Consider the following 17,889-nt stretch of genomic DNA (forward strand, 5'->3'; position numbering starts at 1 on the left):
TGTGCCACCATTTTGGTTTCTCTCCTTCCACATTTTTAAATGTTATAAGATCTTTATACTTTAGGGTCCTAAAGAGTCTCTCTCTATAACAAATCCTTCAGCTGTTTAGAATTCTAATTTCTTTATGAATGCAGTATAAAAAAAGTTATTGGTGAAAGTGAGCTTAATTATAGAGCCATGTGGTCACTACAATTCTATTTTTAAATGCTAGTAGATGGACATTTGCTAGTTCAGACATGTTTGGTACTTGATGTGAGTCTAAATGAGCACACATACACATAGCTGAATAAATTAGAAAACAAATTTAATCAAAATTAAAAGAAGAGCTCAAATTCCTCAAGTATAGTGTCTGGTTATAAAAACTAGAAAAGGGAGCTGATTATATCATCCAATGTTGAAACACAGGATTAAAAAATACTACTAACAGTCCCTTACTTAATGTGAATAATTTGCCTTTCTGTGTTTGTTTATTGCTTTAGTAAAATCTTTTCTCTGTTACTTGCACCTCAAGTCATATCATTTCTTATGTGTTTCTTTACAGCTCCGAAAAGACTTCCAGAATTTCCTCAGGCAAAAACACCCTTCCCTTTTGAGAAACCTGGGGGCGCCTTGGGTAATAACAATACCTAAAACCTGGTGTTAAGATGTGGGTGATGAGTGCTTAATTCTGGAGGCTACATTCACTGGGTCCTATCTCTGCAAACCTCAGTGAACTGATGAATTCCATTAACTTAACCAGACAAGTGGTTGATTTGGTAACGCAACACAAACAAACAAAAAACATGTTTGATTGGATTTTTTAAAAATTTAGTATAAATCATCACTATATTAATTCCACATAGTTCATGAAGTTAGTTTTTTGTTCTCAAAAACATTGAGAGTACGACACCAACCTTTGGTCTCTCTCTAGTCACTAACCAATCACATGCTCTCAGGATGGGAACATAGTAATTTCTTCTTGATAGACGATGGCTTTTGATAGAATGAGTATGTGCTTTTCATTGCAGGATTCTCATAGTCAACCATACCAGCAACCTGTTTCTGTTTCTTTGTCCTCCTCAAAAAAACTTAAGCAAATTCCCTTTCTTTTTACTACTGTAGCTTCAAGTGAAAAGCCATGGATTGCACCTATAACTAAAACATCTGAAGATTCCAAAGTTTTACCACCTCAAACTGGTAATTGCATTCTTTTTAAAAAATAGACTGAAACAACAGTACAGGCAGTCCTAGGGTTACATTGGACTCGACGTACGTCGTTTTGTGGTTATGTTGCCATCTCCCATTTATTTAAAAAAAAGTTCCGTCATTTCAATGTATGTACACATGTGCTTTATGTTTTTTGTTATTTATTTACCACAAGTAAACATCAGGAATTGTTATCTTTCTTTGAAATTTGTTTTACTGTGTCACTACTGTGTATGTGCTCCATGTGAGTGATGTAGGTGCTTGTGTAGGTGCATTCTGACTTACAGCGAAAATCACGTTCTCTGATGTAACCCAAGGACTGCCTGTATTGAGTTTCTCATTTTTATCTTTATATGTTCCTTAATTGATTATCAGTATACTTTGTAGTAAATGGTAAAGCTATAATTCATTCTTATACTTAAATAAATCTTTTTTTTCTCAGTACAAAAGCAAAATGTTTTTGCATTTGTTTTAAAGATCTGTATTTTAACACCTGGACATCTATTTAGATCTTTGGCTAGAAGATGAACTATGCATTGGCTCATTGAATTTCTAGAGATCTCTTTAGTGCCATGAGGCAGTATCAAAAATAAGAAGCATCATCCTGGGTCTGATTTAACAGTGTGAATTTAATGTTTCCCTTGCAGGTAGATATTTGTTTCTTTTCCAGCAATGAACTTTTTTTAGTGACAATTATTGCTATTTATTGAGCACCTTTTATGTGCCAAACATGGTACTAGGTGCCTGGGAGTGAGCTGTATGACTTGGGGCCCAGGGGCCAGTGATAGGACATTGCATCCAGAGTCCAACTTTAAAAAGGCTTTCCAGCCCCTGCGTATCCTCAAGTCAGCTTTGATTTGCTCAGCAAGGAGCAACTGAGCTTGCAGGTGGAAATCAGCCAGTCTAGCTAAGTGGGGGTTGGGCAGGTGACTCTCATTGCCCCTCATGCCATACCTTATCTTTGCCACCAATGAACATTTGAGAGCCTACTATGTACAAGATATTATTACCGAACCCTAAAATTTATAATCATACTGTGATATAGAGGGAATCTTGGAATTAATAATGGACTTTTTTCCAATTCTGGCTTTCCTGCTAACTATATACTTTAGATATTTTACTCTACATTTCTGGGTCTTAGTTTGCTCTTTTATAAATTGTGGCAATTGACTTTTTTTCTTCTGAGAATTCTTGTGTTCCACCACTAAAACTGATTAAGGGAGATAGCTCTACTTTTTTGAAAATAGATTTTTCTCAATTAAAGAGTTTTCTCCCATGTATCTTTTTTTGAAATATCTAACAGTCAACTAAGGAGGATGGATATTCAGCATATGATAATTATAAAACCTCAGAAACCACTTAGTGTGATTACCTCCATGATTTTTATTTTACTTGTTTGTATTTTAATTTTTGTATATCTCCTAGTTGTGGTTTTTGGAGCACATATAGTATATAATGTAGTTAGAAGTTCAAGTAATAAAGTTATATAACCAACATTTTGTGGAATTCTCCAGTAAAGAGTCCAACAGAGGACTGGTTTGGGAAAGGATGAGAATGAGCCTTCAGATACATAGATCCTGGTCAAATTATCTTTTCTCTGATATCTGTAGTGGTCTCAGATCTCAGCAAAAAATATCAAATAAAGTAAGTGTGTCTATTATTATAATATCCACTAATTTTCTCAAGTGGGAAAACACTTGAAAGTTGGCTAAAATTGTCAGTCAATCCAGAGAAGCCTCAAATTGGGTCTTTCTAAGCCATAGTTATTCTAGTCATTGATGCAGAAACTTTACTGCAATTACTTACTGTGGGTGTAAAAGTACGTTTAGCATTCCAGGTTACCTGAGTCCAGGTCCTGAGTAGAGTTTCATACTGTGTTCCATTAGCTATCACACTGTGACTATGGAACAACAATTAGTCTAAGGGCATCTGTGATGGTCTACCTGTACACTAAGGCAGGCCTGGCCTCACTCCCACATACTTCATGAGCATCACATCTCCCAAACCAAACACTTTGGGGGCTCACTGTACTAGATGAACTCTTAAGTCCATTTCATCTCTTAGCTTCTGTGCTATAGCATGGGAGACACAGGGTCCCCCAAGGTCTCCCTTGAGCAGCCTCAAGTTTTTTGGTGTCTTTGATTATTCAAGAGCAAACTGATCAAAACCTCAAGGGAACCATACGGAGTTTTAATGCGTAGGGCATGGATTATATATAAAGCCTGAATTGAACCAAGTATCGGGAGTGGAGAAAATATGTTGGGAAGTGAAGGTTGTAGAGTTCAAAGGAGACAAATATCGGTGTGATTACAAATCCCATTAAAAGCAGTTCTTTTTGCCTTTAATTTCAGAAAAGAAATATTCTGGTTTTGCCCTTTTGGAATATAACTAGTGGCTATGCAGTTTTATTATTCAGCTGCCTCACTATTGCCAGGGCAATTTTAGGCCGCCAGAGAACTTCCAACTGTTGACCGCCAACCTTCTCTTGATGAAGTGTTGGGGCTTGTCCTGGGCTGTAACAGCATAGTTGGTAATTATTGCAGACATGACCAGTAGCCCCAGGAACTCCTAGCCTGCCCTTATAACATTTAATTTGTACATCCACGCTACTTAGTGCGGTCCTTGGACCAGCAGCATTGGCATCACTGGAAGTTAGCTGAAAGGCAGAATCTGGGGCTCTGCTGAGTCAAGATCTGCTATTAAGATCTCTAGGTGGTCTTGCACATTAAAGTTTGAGAAGCACTATCTATCACTGAAGTCTGTAACATTTCACATGATATAGATGAGAGTCATCAAATGTGGTTAACTGTAGACAAGAGAACTCAAATCAATATAAGATTGGTTTCTCAAAGTGTGTGATTCTTATCCCTTGTTTTTGCTACTGTGCAAAATGCTTACATCTAACTCTTGTGTAGGAGTTCCGAGGCATCTTCCTAACATGTTAAATTTTAAATTAAAATTTATCATGTGCATTATTTGTAATTTAAAGAGTTGATATAGTCATGCCACACTTTAATTGATTTTAGCATTTTTTGTTTCTTGTGATTGATTTTGTGTGAATTTATACATGTACTGAGGGTATCTATTACCTGTTTAGTTTCAATGTATAGGATTATTTATTTTATATTTCAACTACTCACATGACTTTCAAATGTAATTGATTGGTGAATTAAGAAGAGAAAGAGGTAGAGATAGTATTGGAATGCTGGTCCATAAAATCATTAATCTAATTTTCAGTTGTTATATCCTTTGAAGAAACCATATATTTTAACTGGTATTAATGACCTTATTATAGCAAAATTAACATAATTTGGTTTTTCTGTTGGGATATAATGCATCTATATTTACTATATCAATTCCCTTCACCCAAAGACCACCAGGAACACACCCATATTTGAACAAAATTAGGTTTACTGACTCACTGCAACAATGGGAAATACATACCATGAGAAACTGGGAACATTTAGTAAGACGGTGTTGGAAAGGACTTATTGTAGGATTTGGTCTGTGTTAGGTGATTCTGGAGAGGCTCCAAGGAAGTGAAGCTTTGTGGATAGGATGCTGTCAGAAAGTGGAGTAATTCTGTGATTGAATATCTCAATAAATACCTTTTTCTATTTTATACATAACTTTAATTTGACTATACATAGCATAATAATTTATTTTTATTGTTGAACACTATTACAAATATCCCCTATTTCCCCTGCCTCTTTTCCCACCTCCTCCCAGCCCCAGCCCCTGTCTTCACCACAGTATTGTTCATGACCATGGCCTATGCATATATGTTTTAATAATTCTTAATGAGAAGACAAGAAGAGTGGAGTGAAGCTAAACTTGTGATTGATAAATAAGCAACAGTTAGTCATATTAGCCAGACTGTAGGGACAGTCATTTTTGTGCTCATTCATTTGTCTGTGTCCCATACAATTAGAGAGTGCTCTTGTTTTTTGTCTCCATCCATCTTAGTCACTAAGTGGTCTTGTTTGATGTTGATATTCTTTAAAATTGTTAATGTTCAGCAGAAGAATAGAAAGCCTAGCTGTGAGCACCAGACCAGCACTGGATGCCAGCATCTGCTTTTCTCCTTATCAGCTGTTAAACATGATTTATCAATACCATTTGTAAAATTCATTTTGCTTCCACATTTACTAGATTTGTTTTCCACATTTACTTCATATTCTGTATTAAATCATTAGAATGCACAATCTCCAAAGAATTTTTGTATAATGTTTGAATATAAAAAGCTATGTGGAAATTCTAAATTGCATACTAAATTTTCAAATCCCTGGGTCATTTCAATAGTTTATGACAAGAGTGGTTCAAAGTATTTGGAATTTGGAATATTCCAGGAAACCTGAGACGTATAGTCATCAAGCCTATTTCTCCTAACCTTTCATTAGTGCTGCATTTTGTGATCCCATTATTTGAATTGTATTTTGTATTAAACTTTCTCTAAAGTACATTTAAGTATGATTGATCATTTTTGAGTCTCTTGACAAATCCAACTCTTCTTAAAGTATAGAAAGGAAATTACAAAAATCTGCTCTACAATTATATGCCAAAATGCCAACTTGTTCATAAAGTTTGTATTAGAAGAAGTTGACAACATTTTAGAAATATTTTAGTGCTTGTGACAATCATTCAGAGAATTCAAACTCTCTGATGATAAATGGAATTGGTCTATTTTCTATTGGAAGGTGGCCAGTTGACTATGATTTCTGTGTTATTATAGAGTGAGTTCCAGAAAAGCTCTCAGTACTTTCCATCCCCAACCCCACCCACACCCACACCTGCACCCTACTGAATTGTGCACTGCAAGTATATGCATGTATTTGTTGCATTACTTCTTCATTGGAATAATATAATTTTGTATATGCTTGGCAGTTTTCTATTAAGAGATTCAAAGAGTTGTATTTATACCATTATATTGATCTTTTAGAAGTCCCTGGAAGCAAAGAGAGTTATTTTCTTTTATCTTAAGAAGATATGTGAGAGACTTGCCTTTGAATAGGTAGAGGAGCAAAAACTAGATTCTTGTTCATTTCTTTCTGAATCTCTCCAATGAACCACTTCATGTTAAAAGTGAAACTATGTCAGATAGCTTGCTTTGAAATTTTCACTGAATAGTGCAACAGAGAAAATCAAATATTTTTATTAGAGTCAGGTGCCTTTTAGATTTTTTAAGAAAGAGCAAGTGGTCTGTAAGGAAGGCTGGCCAGTCCCTGATGTTTATTCTCAATGTGAATGTGACCTCTAATCTGTGAACTATAGGATGAGACAGAGCTGGGTTAATAAATAGCTCAACTATTTACTATTTAAGTGGTTGTAGACAAGTAATTTATAATCACTTCATCTAATTCACAGTACATAAGGGGTACCCTGCTACCATTTTCTTACTACAGCAGACTTTTGCATTGAACGCATCCCCTTCCCGTCACCCAAATTTCCTGAATTGCTATAGATGCTTAATAATAATAATAACAATAAATTATTTAATTAATGAAAAGAAGGAAGAGAGAAGAAAGAACACTGTTAAGCTTATATACATATGAGCATATCAAATGATTCTTGGGTCTTCATTTCACCTGTGTAAAATTTTTTAAGGAGAATGGAAAGGACATGTGCTATGGTATTAGGAGAACCTTGCAACCCCATGGGAATGGCCTGATGTCCTATTAAGCCCACGGCATGTCTGGTAAATTGTATCACTTGGCCATTCTGTTCAGATGGAGTGGCAGCCTGTATCATTCTGTGAACTGGGCTCAGGCCCTGTCTAGGCTCAGGGAGTAAAATCGATGCCAAGACAACTTTCTGTGTTTTCTATGGGCATTAGAGTTGAGAGAAGCAGCATAAATGCCATGCATTTACCATCCCTCATATGGGATATGTGCATGATTTCTAAAGCCCTGGTATGGTTTGAGGGGGCGGATGGAAATCAACTTTCTGTTTCTAGCTTGATAATGCAATCAGTGTTAAGGCTCCTTAATTTCTTGATTATCCTCTTAAAAGACCATCATTTAGTACCAGGAGGGATTTAAAGCCCAAATAAAATAAATTGTTTTTTTAAATAATCCCAGGGTGATTCAGTGAGTTTATTTTCATCTTTAGAAAATTCTCCTGTCTGTTCTTCTCCAACGGTGTCCAAACAAACTGATTTTCCCCTCCAATTGTACTGTGACTAAGACAGTGACTTTTTCTGGCAAAATTATTTCCCCTTGGACAATAAATAGTTATCATTAGGGACTTCCCTTTATAGTCAGAACTGAGGATGGTAGACCTCAATCTTTTCATTAGACTCCATTAAAGAGAGCTACCTTTAAGAGTTTATCACCAATTATTTTCAATGTTTAATTCTTTCAGTACTTTGTAGATCTGTAGTAAATTGCTAAATGCACTTAAGCTCCATCAATTACTTAAGCTGAAAGTTGAACTGGTCAGTGTGCCTGAGGAGTCCTATGCTGGATAGAACATTTTGACGCAGGTAGTTTGCTCAGGGTGACTGATAAGAGGTTGAACTCTACATTTGGATCTTATTGCCCACCTGTCAGGTGTTGATTATCGAAGATCTGGCCCACACAACTGGATTAAGCCCTAGAGAGGAGAAAAAGTAGGAATGAGTGGTGGTGTTGATGCTTCGAGAGCAGGAAAATAGAATTCAAGTGTAGAAGATGGTTTATAGATTTCCTGTGGCCTCTTAGAGATTTATAACCTCAGACTTTGACTTTACTTCATGAGCATATTTTTTTTTTTGCAGACCATGTTTTCACAAATTTCAGGATTAATCAGAAAGGTATTTTATTTTCCTATGAATTAAAAAAGCATTATTTCTTTATTGAAATGATAATGAGAACTCTGTGTTTGGTGTTTATAAATGTTTTTCTCATCATCTGTTTTTTTATAATCCTGTTGTATTTTCCCATTGCCTCTTTTAAAAAAAATTCTTTATTGTTTAAAGTATTACATAAGTCCCCTTTTCCCCCTATTGACCTCACCCCAGCCATCCCCACCCCTCAGCACATGCACTCACCCCACTACTGTCTGTGTCCATTGGTTATGCTCATAAGCATGCATACAAGCCCTTTGGTTGATCTCTTACCCCCTCACCCCCCACCTTCCCTCATTGGTTGGACAGTCTGTTTGATATTTCTATGATTCTGGTTCTATTTTTATTCATCAGTTTATGTTGTTCATTATATTCCACAAATGAGTGAGATCATGTGATATTTTATCTTTCTCTGACTAGCTTATTTTGCTTAGCATAATTCTCTCCAGTTCCATCCATGCTGTTGCAAATGGTAAAAATTCTTTCTTTTTATAGCAGCGTAGTATTCCATTGTGTAGATGTAGCACAGTTTTCTAATCCACTCATCTGCTGATGGGCACTTAGGCTGTTTCCAAATCTTAGCTATTAAAAAGTGTGTTTCTATGAACATAGGGGTGCATATATCCCATTGCCTCTTCATATATGTTTTTTTTTATTCTATTTCCATGGTAGGGTATGGCCACACAAGCACATGGCACATAATTGTGTAGTCGAGAATGAGATTTGTATGCACATCTATGTGTATCATAGAATAATTAAAGGACCTGTTCATTTATTCTCATTCATCTTTACTAAAAGCATAAGCTACCCAACTGTCAAACTCATTGTTACTTGTTCATTGTAATGGGCATCTGTACATTAACTCTGTTTAGTCTCTGCTTTGTACCAGGCTTTGGGGAAATAACCTTGTAGCACATAATGAGCATGACAATCACAATTTCCATCCTACTAATGATGGTCTTTCACACAGTTATTAATATTCATGCTATTTGAATAAAACAAACTGATAAATTCTTGACAATTGGAAATACCTTGTCAGTGTTGCCATCGTATGTTTCCAGAGCAAGATCAGAGCATTTTATTGTGGAATTTTCATCTAATCAGTTTTTTTCAGTAAAAATATACAAATAACAAAACACAATTAACAATATGGTTTTAGGAAGTTATGAGCAAATGGTAGTGTGGCTTATCTCACACTATAATATTTTTATCTAAAAAATAGAAAAGTAAAACTTAGCTATCATGATCATAAGTCATTACTGTATTCTGAAAGAAACTAATACTGCTCATTGTAACATTTGAATTGAACTACTTATTAAACTCACATTAGACTTCTCCTCCAACCTTTGGTCTCATTTATAGGTGAGAGATAGTGCTTAATGCCAGATGGCTGGAGCATTTCGTCCACTAAGTAAACATTGGTGGCAAGATATTTGCCTCTAAACAATAATGCATGATAGAACATAGAGTGTCTAAAAATCAGAAGGATTCACCCCTAATTCTTAACTATTTATCAGTTGTGTAGCCTTTTAAAAACCTGAAGTGCCTGACCATGTCATGCATTTTACTCTGACATAGGAGTACATATATAAGAGTTTTGTAAAGAAGGCAAGAGCAGTTGGTTTTTAGGGACCTTCATTTCAATACTGTCCTCTCCTCTGATATCTATTACTTCAGAGTAAAAAAAAAAATTGTTTAACCCCTGAGTGATCTGAGGTGGTGGTGTGCTTCTCAAGGCAGCCCACACAACACAAAACTTCCACCAAATGGTGTTTATGTGATTTTAGCACTCCTGTTATTTGCTACTCAATTCTCAAAAACTCCAGAAATAGAAATATGAAGGGCCAAGTCTGCTGGCAAATGTGTTATTTTCATCTTGGAGCATATTTGAGAAAATGTTTGGAAGTAAGAGGTCCCTGACCATTGAGAACTTCCAGACAGGGGCCACTGTTGCCCAGGAATGATAGAAGGGGCTTCCTCCCCCGTGGAGTGCCTTCTGAGAATAAGCCAAGGAACGTGGCAGCCAGGCTTGGGAACTCCAGACTAGAAGGAAATTGCAAGTATGGAAAAGAAATAGAAAGAGGGTGAATAAGCATTGACCTATGGGACAAAATTGCAGACTATAAGAAAGGAGGGACAGTGTCACTAGAGAAAAGGAAAATGTGGGACTTAGGATAACATAAAGGCAGTTGTGTATTTCAAAAGTAACAATATAAATAAGTCAAGCTATTAATTCATAATTTCTTTCCTAGTATGAGAGGGTGAAATACAAGTTGGTCAAGGTTTCTTACTTTATTTAGTAGTAGATAGAGCTGCCTTTGATGGTTCCATGAAATTGGCTTAAAGCAAGACTAAGATCAGCAACTACCAGCTTTTCTGTCCTTTGAAAGATTAGTCTTTCTTCTCTTCTTCTCTGACCCTTTAAAGTTGTAGCTACCCTAAAGAGAACTTTACATCACAACGTAATGTATTTACGCTCAGAATGTTTGCACATTTTAACTCATAATATTCTGAGTGCTGTTCTTACTGGTTGTTTATTTGTGTGTGTGTGTTTTTAAGATTTTGCAAAGCAATAGACTCACCTTCACAAGCTGAAATGTATCTCCTGCCTCTTTAGTATGTGGTAGATATAAACTGTCCAATCCGAATATCAGAGTGTGTCACAGGGTCTGATATTACCTTTCTTACAGCTTCAACTAGCAGTGGTTCAAATCATTACACTGTCATTGAATTACAAGTAACCCCATGAGAGAATTTTCCCATGAGTTCCCCCCACCTTTCTAGTTTATTTCTGTACAGTCTTTGTGAAGGGGCAAGGAAAGGAAAGTCTACCTTACAATTCAAGCTTCTGTATACTTGTCATTATCGTCGTGACAGCTCTTGGTGCAGAAGAAAGGACATTTGTACTTTGGTCCTGTTTTTGCTTATAGATTCAACTCTTAATGTGAACATGAAAATGACCCTTGTTTTAAAACCAATCTTTGTTTTTAAGATCACCCTGCTTTCTTTATTTCCTGTAGAATATAAATGTTTTCTTTAAATCCACCTCGATTATAGAGGGGTTTGTAGCTTAATGGAGGAACAGAGGAAGAAGGCTGCCTCCAGGTTAAGAGGCAGGAGCAACAATGCAAGGGATAGAGTGCTGGGTCTTAGCACCGCCGTTCCTGGCCCTGTGAATACAGTGAAAAATATGCTGAGCTGGACAATCCCGTGTGTGACCACTGGCAAATGTATCACCACTGTGAATCTCCACTACATTGTCTAGGAAATGGAGATAATATCCCTTTCTATGAAGTGGGGATAAAGTCTACCTCACCTATTTCTCAGGGATGTTAAGACAGTTAAATAAACGTATATATGAGACAGCGCTGTGCAGATTGTGAAGTGCTGTCCGAATGTTAAGGTAGCATGATGGAAATGTTTACTAAGCAGAAAGACGAAGCAGTAGACTTGGTGCAAAGAGTCTCTATGTGAACGTTGTTTCCTTCTTTGGCAATCTCTCCCATTTGACTTCGTTTACGTTCATATTCTTGGAAGCTCTTTGATTTACAGCTGGCACCACTTTACTGTAAATATACAGCACTATGCGCACATCGGCCCCGAGGCCGGTGTCCGGGCTCGCTGCACAGAGACCTTTAATTCAGGGCAAGAGGGACTACAGGCAAGTGTTAGTGACTGCTCACACGGTAGTGACATGACCATTATTAAAATATGTCGTGAAATCTTTTCAGTCAAAATTAACATTATCTCTTTTGTTTTACCTTTTCCTTTAAAGCAGCTTATGATGTTTTCTCAAGCCCTACAACGTCAGATGAGCCTGAAATATCAGAGCCCCACACAGGTACCCAACCTCTCAATTCCTTCCTCGGATTCCATGTGTTCTGACAATACTGCACCTAGTTCTCTCTTTAATTTTTGCTGATGAAATAGTACACTCGCCAGAGCTCTGCAGCAAAAGAAATGGCAATCCGTGTCAGGGAGACAATGCTACCCTCTCCTCCCACTGAGTGATTATTGGCTTACATCCATCAGTAAACAGGCTCCCACAAGTGGGAGATGCAGATGGGTTTGGTTGCTACTGAGGCAAAGTAAGGCAATGGCCTATTGCTCTGTTGTTCAGAATCATTCTGAAAAGGTTTTAGGATCCTAGAGAGTTTTCTCTGGAGCAGTGGTCCTCCAGTGGGGTGATTTTGCTCTCCTCTGTCCCCAGGGGATTTGGAAATGTCTAGAGACATTTTTGTTTGTCACAGCTGGAGGAGGTGCTACTGACACATCCAGTGAGTAGCGGTGAGGGATGTTGCTAAACCCCTACAATGCAAAAAACAGGCCCCTACAACAAAGAATCACCCAGCCCTAAATGTCAATATTGCTGAGGTGAGAAGTCATGCTATGAAGCACTCATGCTATTCATTTATCTACCAGAGGCCCGGTGCACGAATTCATGCACGGGTGGAGTACTCCGGCCTGCCCCAATCGGGGCCTATGGGGCTGAGCCGGCCAGGGGGAGGGGCCGCTGGTGGTTGGCTGCCGGCCCAGCCCCTGGTCGAACTCCTAGTTGAACTCCCGGTCAAGGGGACAATTTGCATATTAACCTTTTATTATATAGGATAGAAGTTCAGGTGGGTCTAATATTTAGCATTCACTTACCGATGCAGCTACAGTGAATTTAACTTGGTCCAATAGTTCCTCCTGGCAAGTGTTTATTAAGCACCTACTAAGCTTGGTCCCACAGAACATTTAAAGTGAATAAGACTGGTCTCTGCCAGGCATACATATATGTCTGAGACTTTCTCTTTGTGTAGCCTTATCTCATCATTATTTGTATCATAAATAAAAGTGAATTATTTTAAACAGCAGAAAATTTTAAAAAGTGAAATAAAATGCTAAAGGCGGGTCCAATTAGTAGTTAAGAAACAGAGAGAAGAAGCCAGCAAAATCTGTTGAAAGTAAGTTGAGTATATGAGACACTGTTTTATCATGCTTTCTGATGTTTAAAGTATATATGTTCTTTAGAGTGAGCTCTTATTTAAATTCTAACGAATCGCTCATTTAAAAATGTTGGTCAGAAATCTCTCAACTGTTCTTGGTATTTTTTCCTATATGGGGCAAAATTTATTACACGTGAATTTGTATTTTATTCCTTGGGCCTTCTACAGCTTTTGTAAATGTTGACATTTATTCCAACAGCAACAAGGGATCCATTCCTGGATTCTGTCCCACCTAAGACTTCTAGAACTCTTGAACAGCCAAGGGCAACACTGGGTAATGTTTTTAACAGAAAAATCATGCTTTGTTTTCCATCAAAAGAAAAATCCATGTGAATGCCTTCCTTCCAAATGACCATTTCTTTCCATCACATCTAATCATTTATTTCTTTCCTATTTCTGAATATATATACTTTTTTTTCCTATGATGCAGGCATCTCATGTTCCATTTTGGTCTCTTTTTTTCTTTGTACTGTAATAGATGATATTTTTCCATCCCTAAAGGAATGAAAAGTTTTGAAAAACTGCATGGATACCTTCATCATCCATCTCACCCATCTCATGTGTTTGTGGCCTATATCACCTCTCTTTCATGCATTGAGTCTGCCTGGAGTCAGTTACTGAACAATTATCATTCCAACCTTCCCCTGACTTTATATTATTATTTCATTCATCAGCTTTGAAGACTACCTGCATTTTCATCCTTAATCATGTACTTGTAGCATGTGCTTTGTAACACCAGCTAAAAGCATGTGAAAACTCCTAAAATACCTCATTTTAACTGGAACTATTTGGTGGGATGGGGTGTTTGTATTTTCAGCTCCAAGGGAAACGCCATTTATTCCTCAAAAACTGGAAATCATTACCAGTCCTGAAATGCAACCTACAACACCTGGTAACTAATGACATTTGTATAGTTGTTTACTTTGAAAGAACAGATCAATTGACCCAAAAAAATCAGTCATGTTGCTCCTTTCAGAATATTTTCAGTGGTAAACACTTCTCTGCATGCCCTACCATGAAATTGTGTAGATATTGTGAAGAATTATTATTTTTTGGCTATACTTTCAAATTCTCCAACCAGAAAATAGCAGCAGGATTATAGATGATAATTATTTTAAGTATATTCCCTCCTAATTAGCACACTCAGATATCATGAGGTCAGAGAATTTTTCTCAAAGCAGTCCAAGTATAAAGAGCCCCAAGAGAGTTCTGCAGTCCTGAGCATGATGAAGAAAAATGGTTAAAAGAAAGGTAACACAACCTACATTTTAAAATAGGAAATTAATGGAATAATGAAGTTCATTAGTTCCTGGTGAGGTTAGTAAAATGCTACAGAATTAAGGAAGTCCTGAACTTTCTATTCTCTAAAACCCAAATAGTTTATTTGTGTTTCTCCCCAGCTGTTTGGTAAATCATCTTTTGAGTTCTTAAACTGTTCCATGTGTTCTCAAATTCTTCAAAGGTCCTCACTTTGCAGTACATTTAATTGAAGAGTTCTCACATAGAAAATTAATTAATTTGGCTCTATCAGCACTTTTATTGAGCACCTGCTGTGAATAAAGCACAGTGCTGGGCATTCCAGGGATACAAAGAAACATAAAGCAGTTCTTGCACTCAAGAAGTTTAAAAGTTTGCACTTACAGCCTGATCCACCCCTGATGAAAATCATTTATGAAAGCTATTTTAAATCTTCTTTCAGCTCCCCTGCAAACTACACCTAAACAACGCTTCAGGCCCAAACCACCAAGAACCAAGCCTGGTAAACAAATGTCTCTTTAACCTTTCAAAATATTTAATTCCAAATAGATAATATCCATCTCCTTGCCATAAAATAAGTGACATGATTCCACAGGTTAAAGTTTCTTTACAAAATTTGAAGTTAACTGAAGATGAATAATTAATGAAAATGAATAACAAGAGTCAATAATTTCTGATAAACTTTTATTAAAAATTATGTAAGTGATGTTCTTGCATGTGAATTTTGGTATAAACCTAGTCACAAGTCTTGCTATCACAACATGATAGAGTAAGATATCTATACTAATAAAAGAGTAATATGCTAATTAGACTGGGTCAACCAGACATCTTCTGGATGTCCAACTTCCTTCCAGACAAAGCCACAGTGGCAGGGGCCAAGGCAGAGGTGGTTAGGGGTGATCAGGCTGGCAGGGGTGGGCAGTTGAGGGTGATCAGGCCAGCAGGGGAGGGAAGTTGGGAGCGATCAGGCTGGCAGGGGAGCAATTAAGGGGCAATCTGGCCAGCAGGCAGAGGTAGTTAGGGGTGATCAGGCAGGCAGGCAGGTGAGAGGTTAGGAGCCAGCGGTCCCAGATTGTGAGAAGGATGTCCTGGATTGGAGAGGGTGGAGGGTGGGGCAGTGGGCAGAGAGCTCCAGGAGGGCGGGGCAGTGGGCGGAGAGCTCCAGGAGGGCGTGGCAGTGGGCGGAGAGCTCCAGGAGGGTGGGGCAGTGGGCGGAGAGCTCCAGGAGGGTGGGGCAGCAAGCTACAAAGCGGAGAGCTACCAGGGGTGGTGGGCAGGTGGCCAGCAGAGGCAAGCAGCAGCAAGCTACTCGCACATGGGTTCCTGTGCAGGGCTACTAGTGTATCATAAACAATGAGAGAACAACATAAGATCATATAATCTACTTGTGAGACTAATACTCGTGTAGAAGGTCAGAAAAAGAAAGTAAGAGTTAAGGATGCAAGCCTCAAAATCTGTGTAGGATTTGGGCAAAGGAAAAAGGAGTGGGGAACAAGATTATTTTCAGGCACAGAGTTTGGGTGATGGAGGCAGCTTATCAGCCTGGAGGTGATTTTCTCCATTGTCAAATAATACACTCAGAATCATACTCAACAACTGGGTTTTGCTTAGTCCATTGTAATATAAGTACAGTGGTTTTATTATAGTATATATTATTTTGATTGAGTTTGAAAATTCTTTTCCAAAACTTTTACTCACTGCATACTTTATAAGCACTGACTACTAGCTGTGGCAGGATTTTAACAAGTCATTCAGTTCTTCTCTGGAGGACATCTTTTTATTGTCTCTAGGATATCGTAATATCTCTTTTCCTTTCCATCACCAGAAAGAACCAAAAGTCCTGGAACAACTACTTCTAAACTTTCTAAGAGCCCTGAACCTACATGGATCACACTGGGTAATGATATGTCCTTAGTGGATGTGTTACTTCTTGTCACCATGGGAAATCCAGGACCCCAACTTTCACGTAATGTCTCAGTCAGTATTCTAATGGGCTCATTTCAGCAGTACTGAGTATCTCATGTAGTACATCGACTATGGCTTTCATGGTTTTGGATAGCTAGCCCTATAATAAGTGGATCTGAATGGAACCCTGTACATCATCCTATGCCTTTGAAAGCTATAATTTTTATAGTATAAAACCACTGCTTCTTTCTCATCTTCTACCCAATCATTGTATCTGAAGTTGGGTCTTACACACAGTTGTTGTTTTTTTCATAATGTCCTCAATTTCAACTTTAGACTGCATTTGGAAAAATGACTGTTATTGTATTAATAGAATTTCTTTATGCTGCAGATCATAGCATTATACCTATCAGTAAATATTAATTTTAAAATATGTCTTTTTTTTCTGGTGCTTAAAGACTTAGATGTAAATAAGAAATATGAAATAGCACAAAATGATTACACTGATTTTTTTAAAGCATGGATTAAAGTGACATTGTCTTTGTGTAGTTATTATGACTACTTAGTAGCAATGCTATTTCTTTAGGTCAAATACAGTCTATAAATGTTTTTTCAAACCAGATGAAAATTTATCACTATATTTCCATTAAATGCTACTCTGTGAAATACTCTTTTAATGTACTATTTCCATCATCTCAAGATGATGGGCTCATTCTACTTAAAGTATAGGTTTTCCTTTGTAGTTTTAGACACTGAAATGTCTAAAAATGGATTTGTTGATTCTTTTTGTTTCTTTATTTTTCCAGCTCCCAGTAAAACACAGTTTATTTCTTTGAAACCTAAAATCCCTCTGAGTCCAGAAGTGACACACATCAAACCTGGTAATTACCCTGATTTTTTTTTTAATATTCCAAGAGTAGGATTGAAAAGTTGTTTTATGCCACTCTTTGGAGCAAGAACTTCTGATTTGTATTTTGGTGTTTGACACATTTTGCCATGAAAAATGCAAAAATGCAATGAAATGCTCTCATTATAACCAGCCCCTCTGATGTTATCACAGCACTGCTCTGAGCTGTGTGAAGGAGCATTATGTTCATGGCCTTCACAGAGAAAACAGACATAGAATGATGTACATTATTGAGGACTCCCTTGTCTAGGACTATGAAATAGTTTTCAGTACCAACGTTGACTGGAACTCTTATGACACTGAACAATTGCCTTTCAGCTGGAAAGAGAAGAGTCTTTCCATCCCCTAAGAACTCTGCCTTGTTTGAAGCTTCTTAGTTTTCAGGTTAAAAAGTGTGTATCTCCCTGATGCTCCATGACTTCTTTCTCTACTGGGGCTGATTTCTGAACACTGACATCTGTTTACTTCTCAGGAGATATTAAGGGTGTTTTGCTGAAGAAAAAAAGGCTCTTTTACAGGGAGGAGTTATTCTGTAAAATCTAAGACAAAGTTAATTCCCCACATAAGGATTGTGGGACATACTAAAGGACCGAATCTTCATCATTTTATATCCCAAATCTATACAACAGTTACATGTTGACTTGCATGATTGTATATGTATGGATCTCTGTCACTACTCATCATTTTCATCTAAATTTTAAACTCTTAGTTCTGGGAAGAATATATTTCTCACTGTAATGTTCAATGGATTTTTCATTAATTTATGTTTACAAAGCACAGTTATTAAAGCAAGTGATTTTCAGCTTTAGTGAGCAAGCTTTATT

At 37.3% G+C, this 17,889-nt stretch overlaps 1 protein-coding gene across 10 annotated transcripts in view; it reads left to right on the forward strand.

Annotated features, from left to right (window-relative positions):
• The window catches only part of ABI3BP (ABI family member 3 binding protein), a 265,345-nt gene that overhangs the window by 141,760 nt on the left and 105,696 nt on the right, over positions 1-17,889 (forward strand). For 8 of the 10 annotated variants that reach the window (XM_080656576.1, XM_080656578.1, XM_080656582.1 and 5 more), the window contains exons 11-18: positions 542-613; positions 1,102-1,176; positions 11,784-11,849; positions 13,196-13,270; positions 13,814-13,888; positions 14,696-14,755; positions 16,079-16,150; positions 16,965-17,039. In XM_080656576.1, the coding sequence (XP_080512702.1) occupies positions 542-613; positions 1,102-1,176; positions 11,784-11,849; positions 13,196-13,270; positions 13,814-13,888; positions 14,696-14,755; positions 16,079-16,150; positions 16,965-17,039 (570 nt within the window). The remainder of the gene's footprint in view (positions 1-541; positions 614-1,101; positions 1,177-11,783; positions 11,850-13,195; positions 13,271-13,813; positions 13,889-14,695; positions 14,756-16,078; positions 16,151-16,964; positions 17,040-17,889) is intronic. The other 2 variants (XM_080656581.1, XM_080656584.1) reach the window with 1 other exon arrangement.

Source organism: Plecotus auritus, assembly GCF_963455305.1.
Source record: "Plecotus auritus genome assembly, chromosome: 2".
In the NCBI taxonomy this organism is placed as follows: Eukaryota; Metazoa; Chordata; class Mammalia; order Chiroptera; family Vespertilionidae; genus Plecotus; species Plecotus auritus.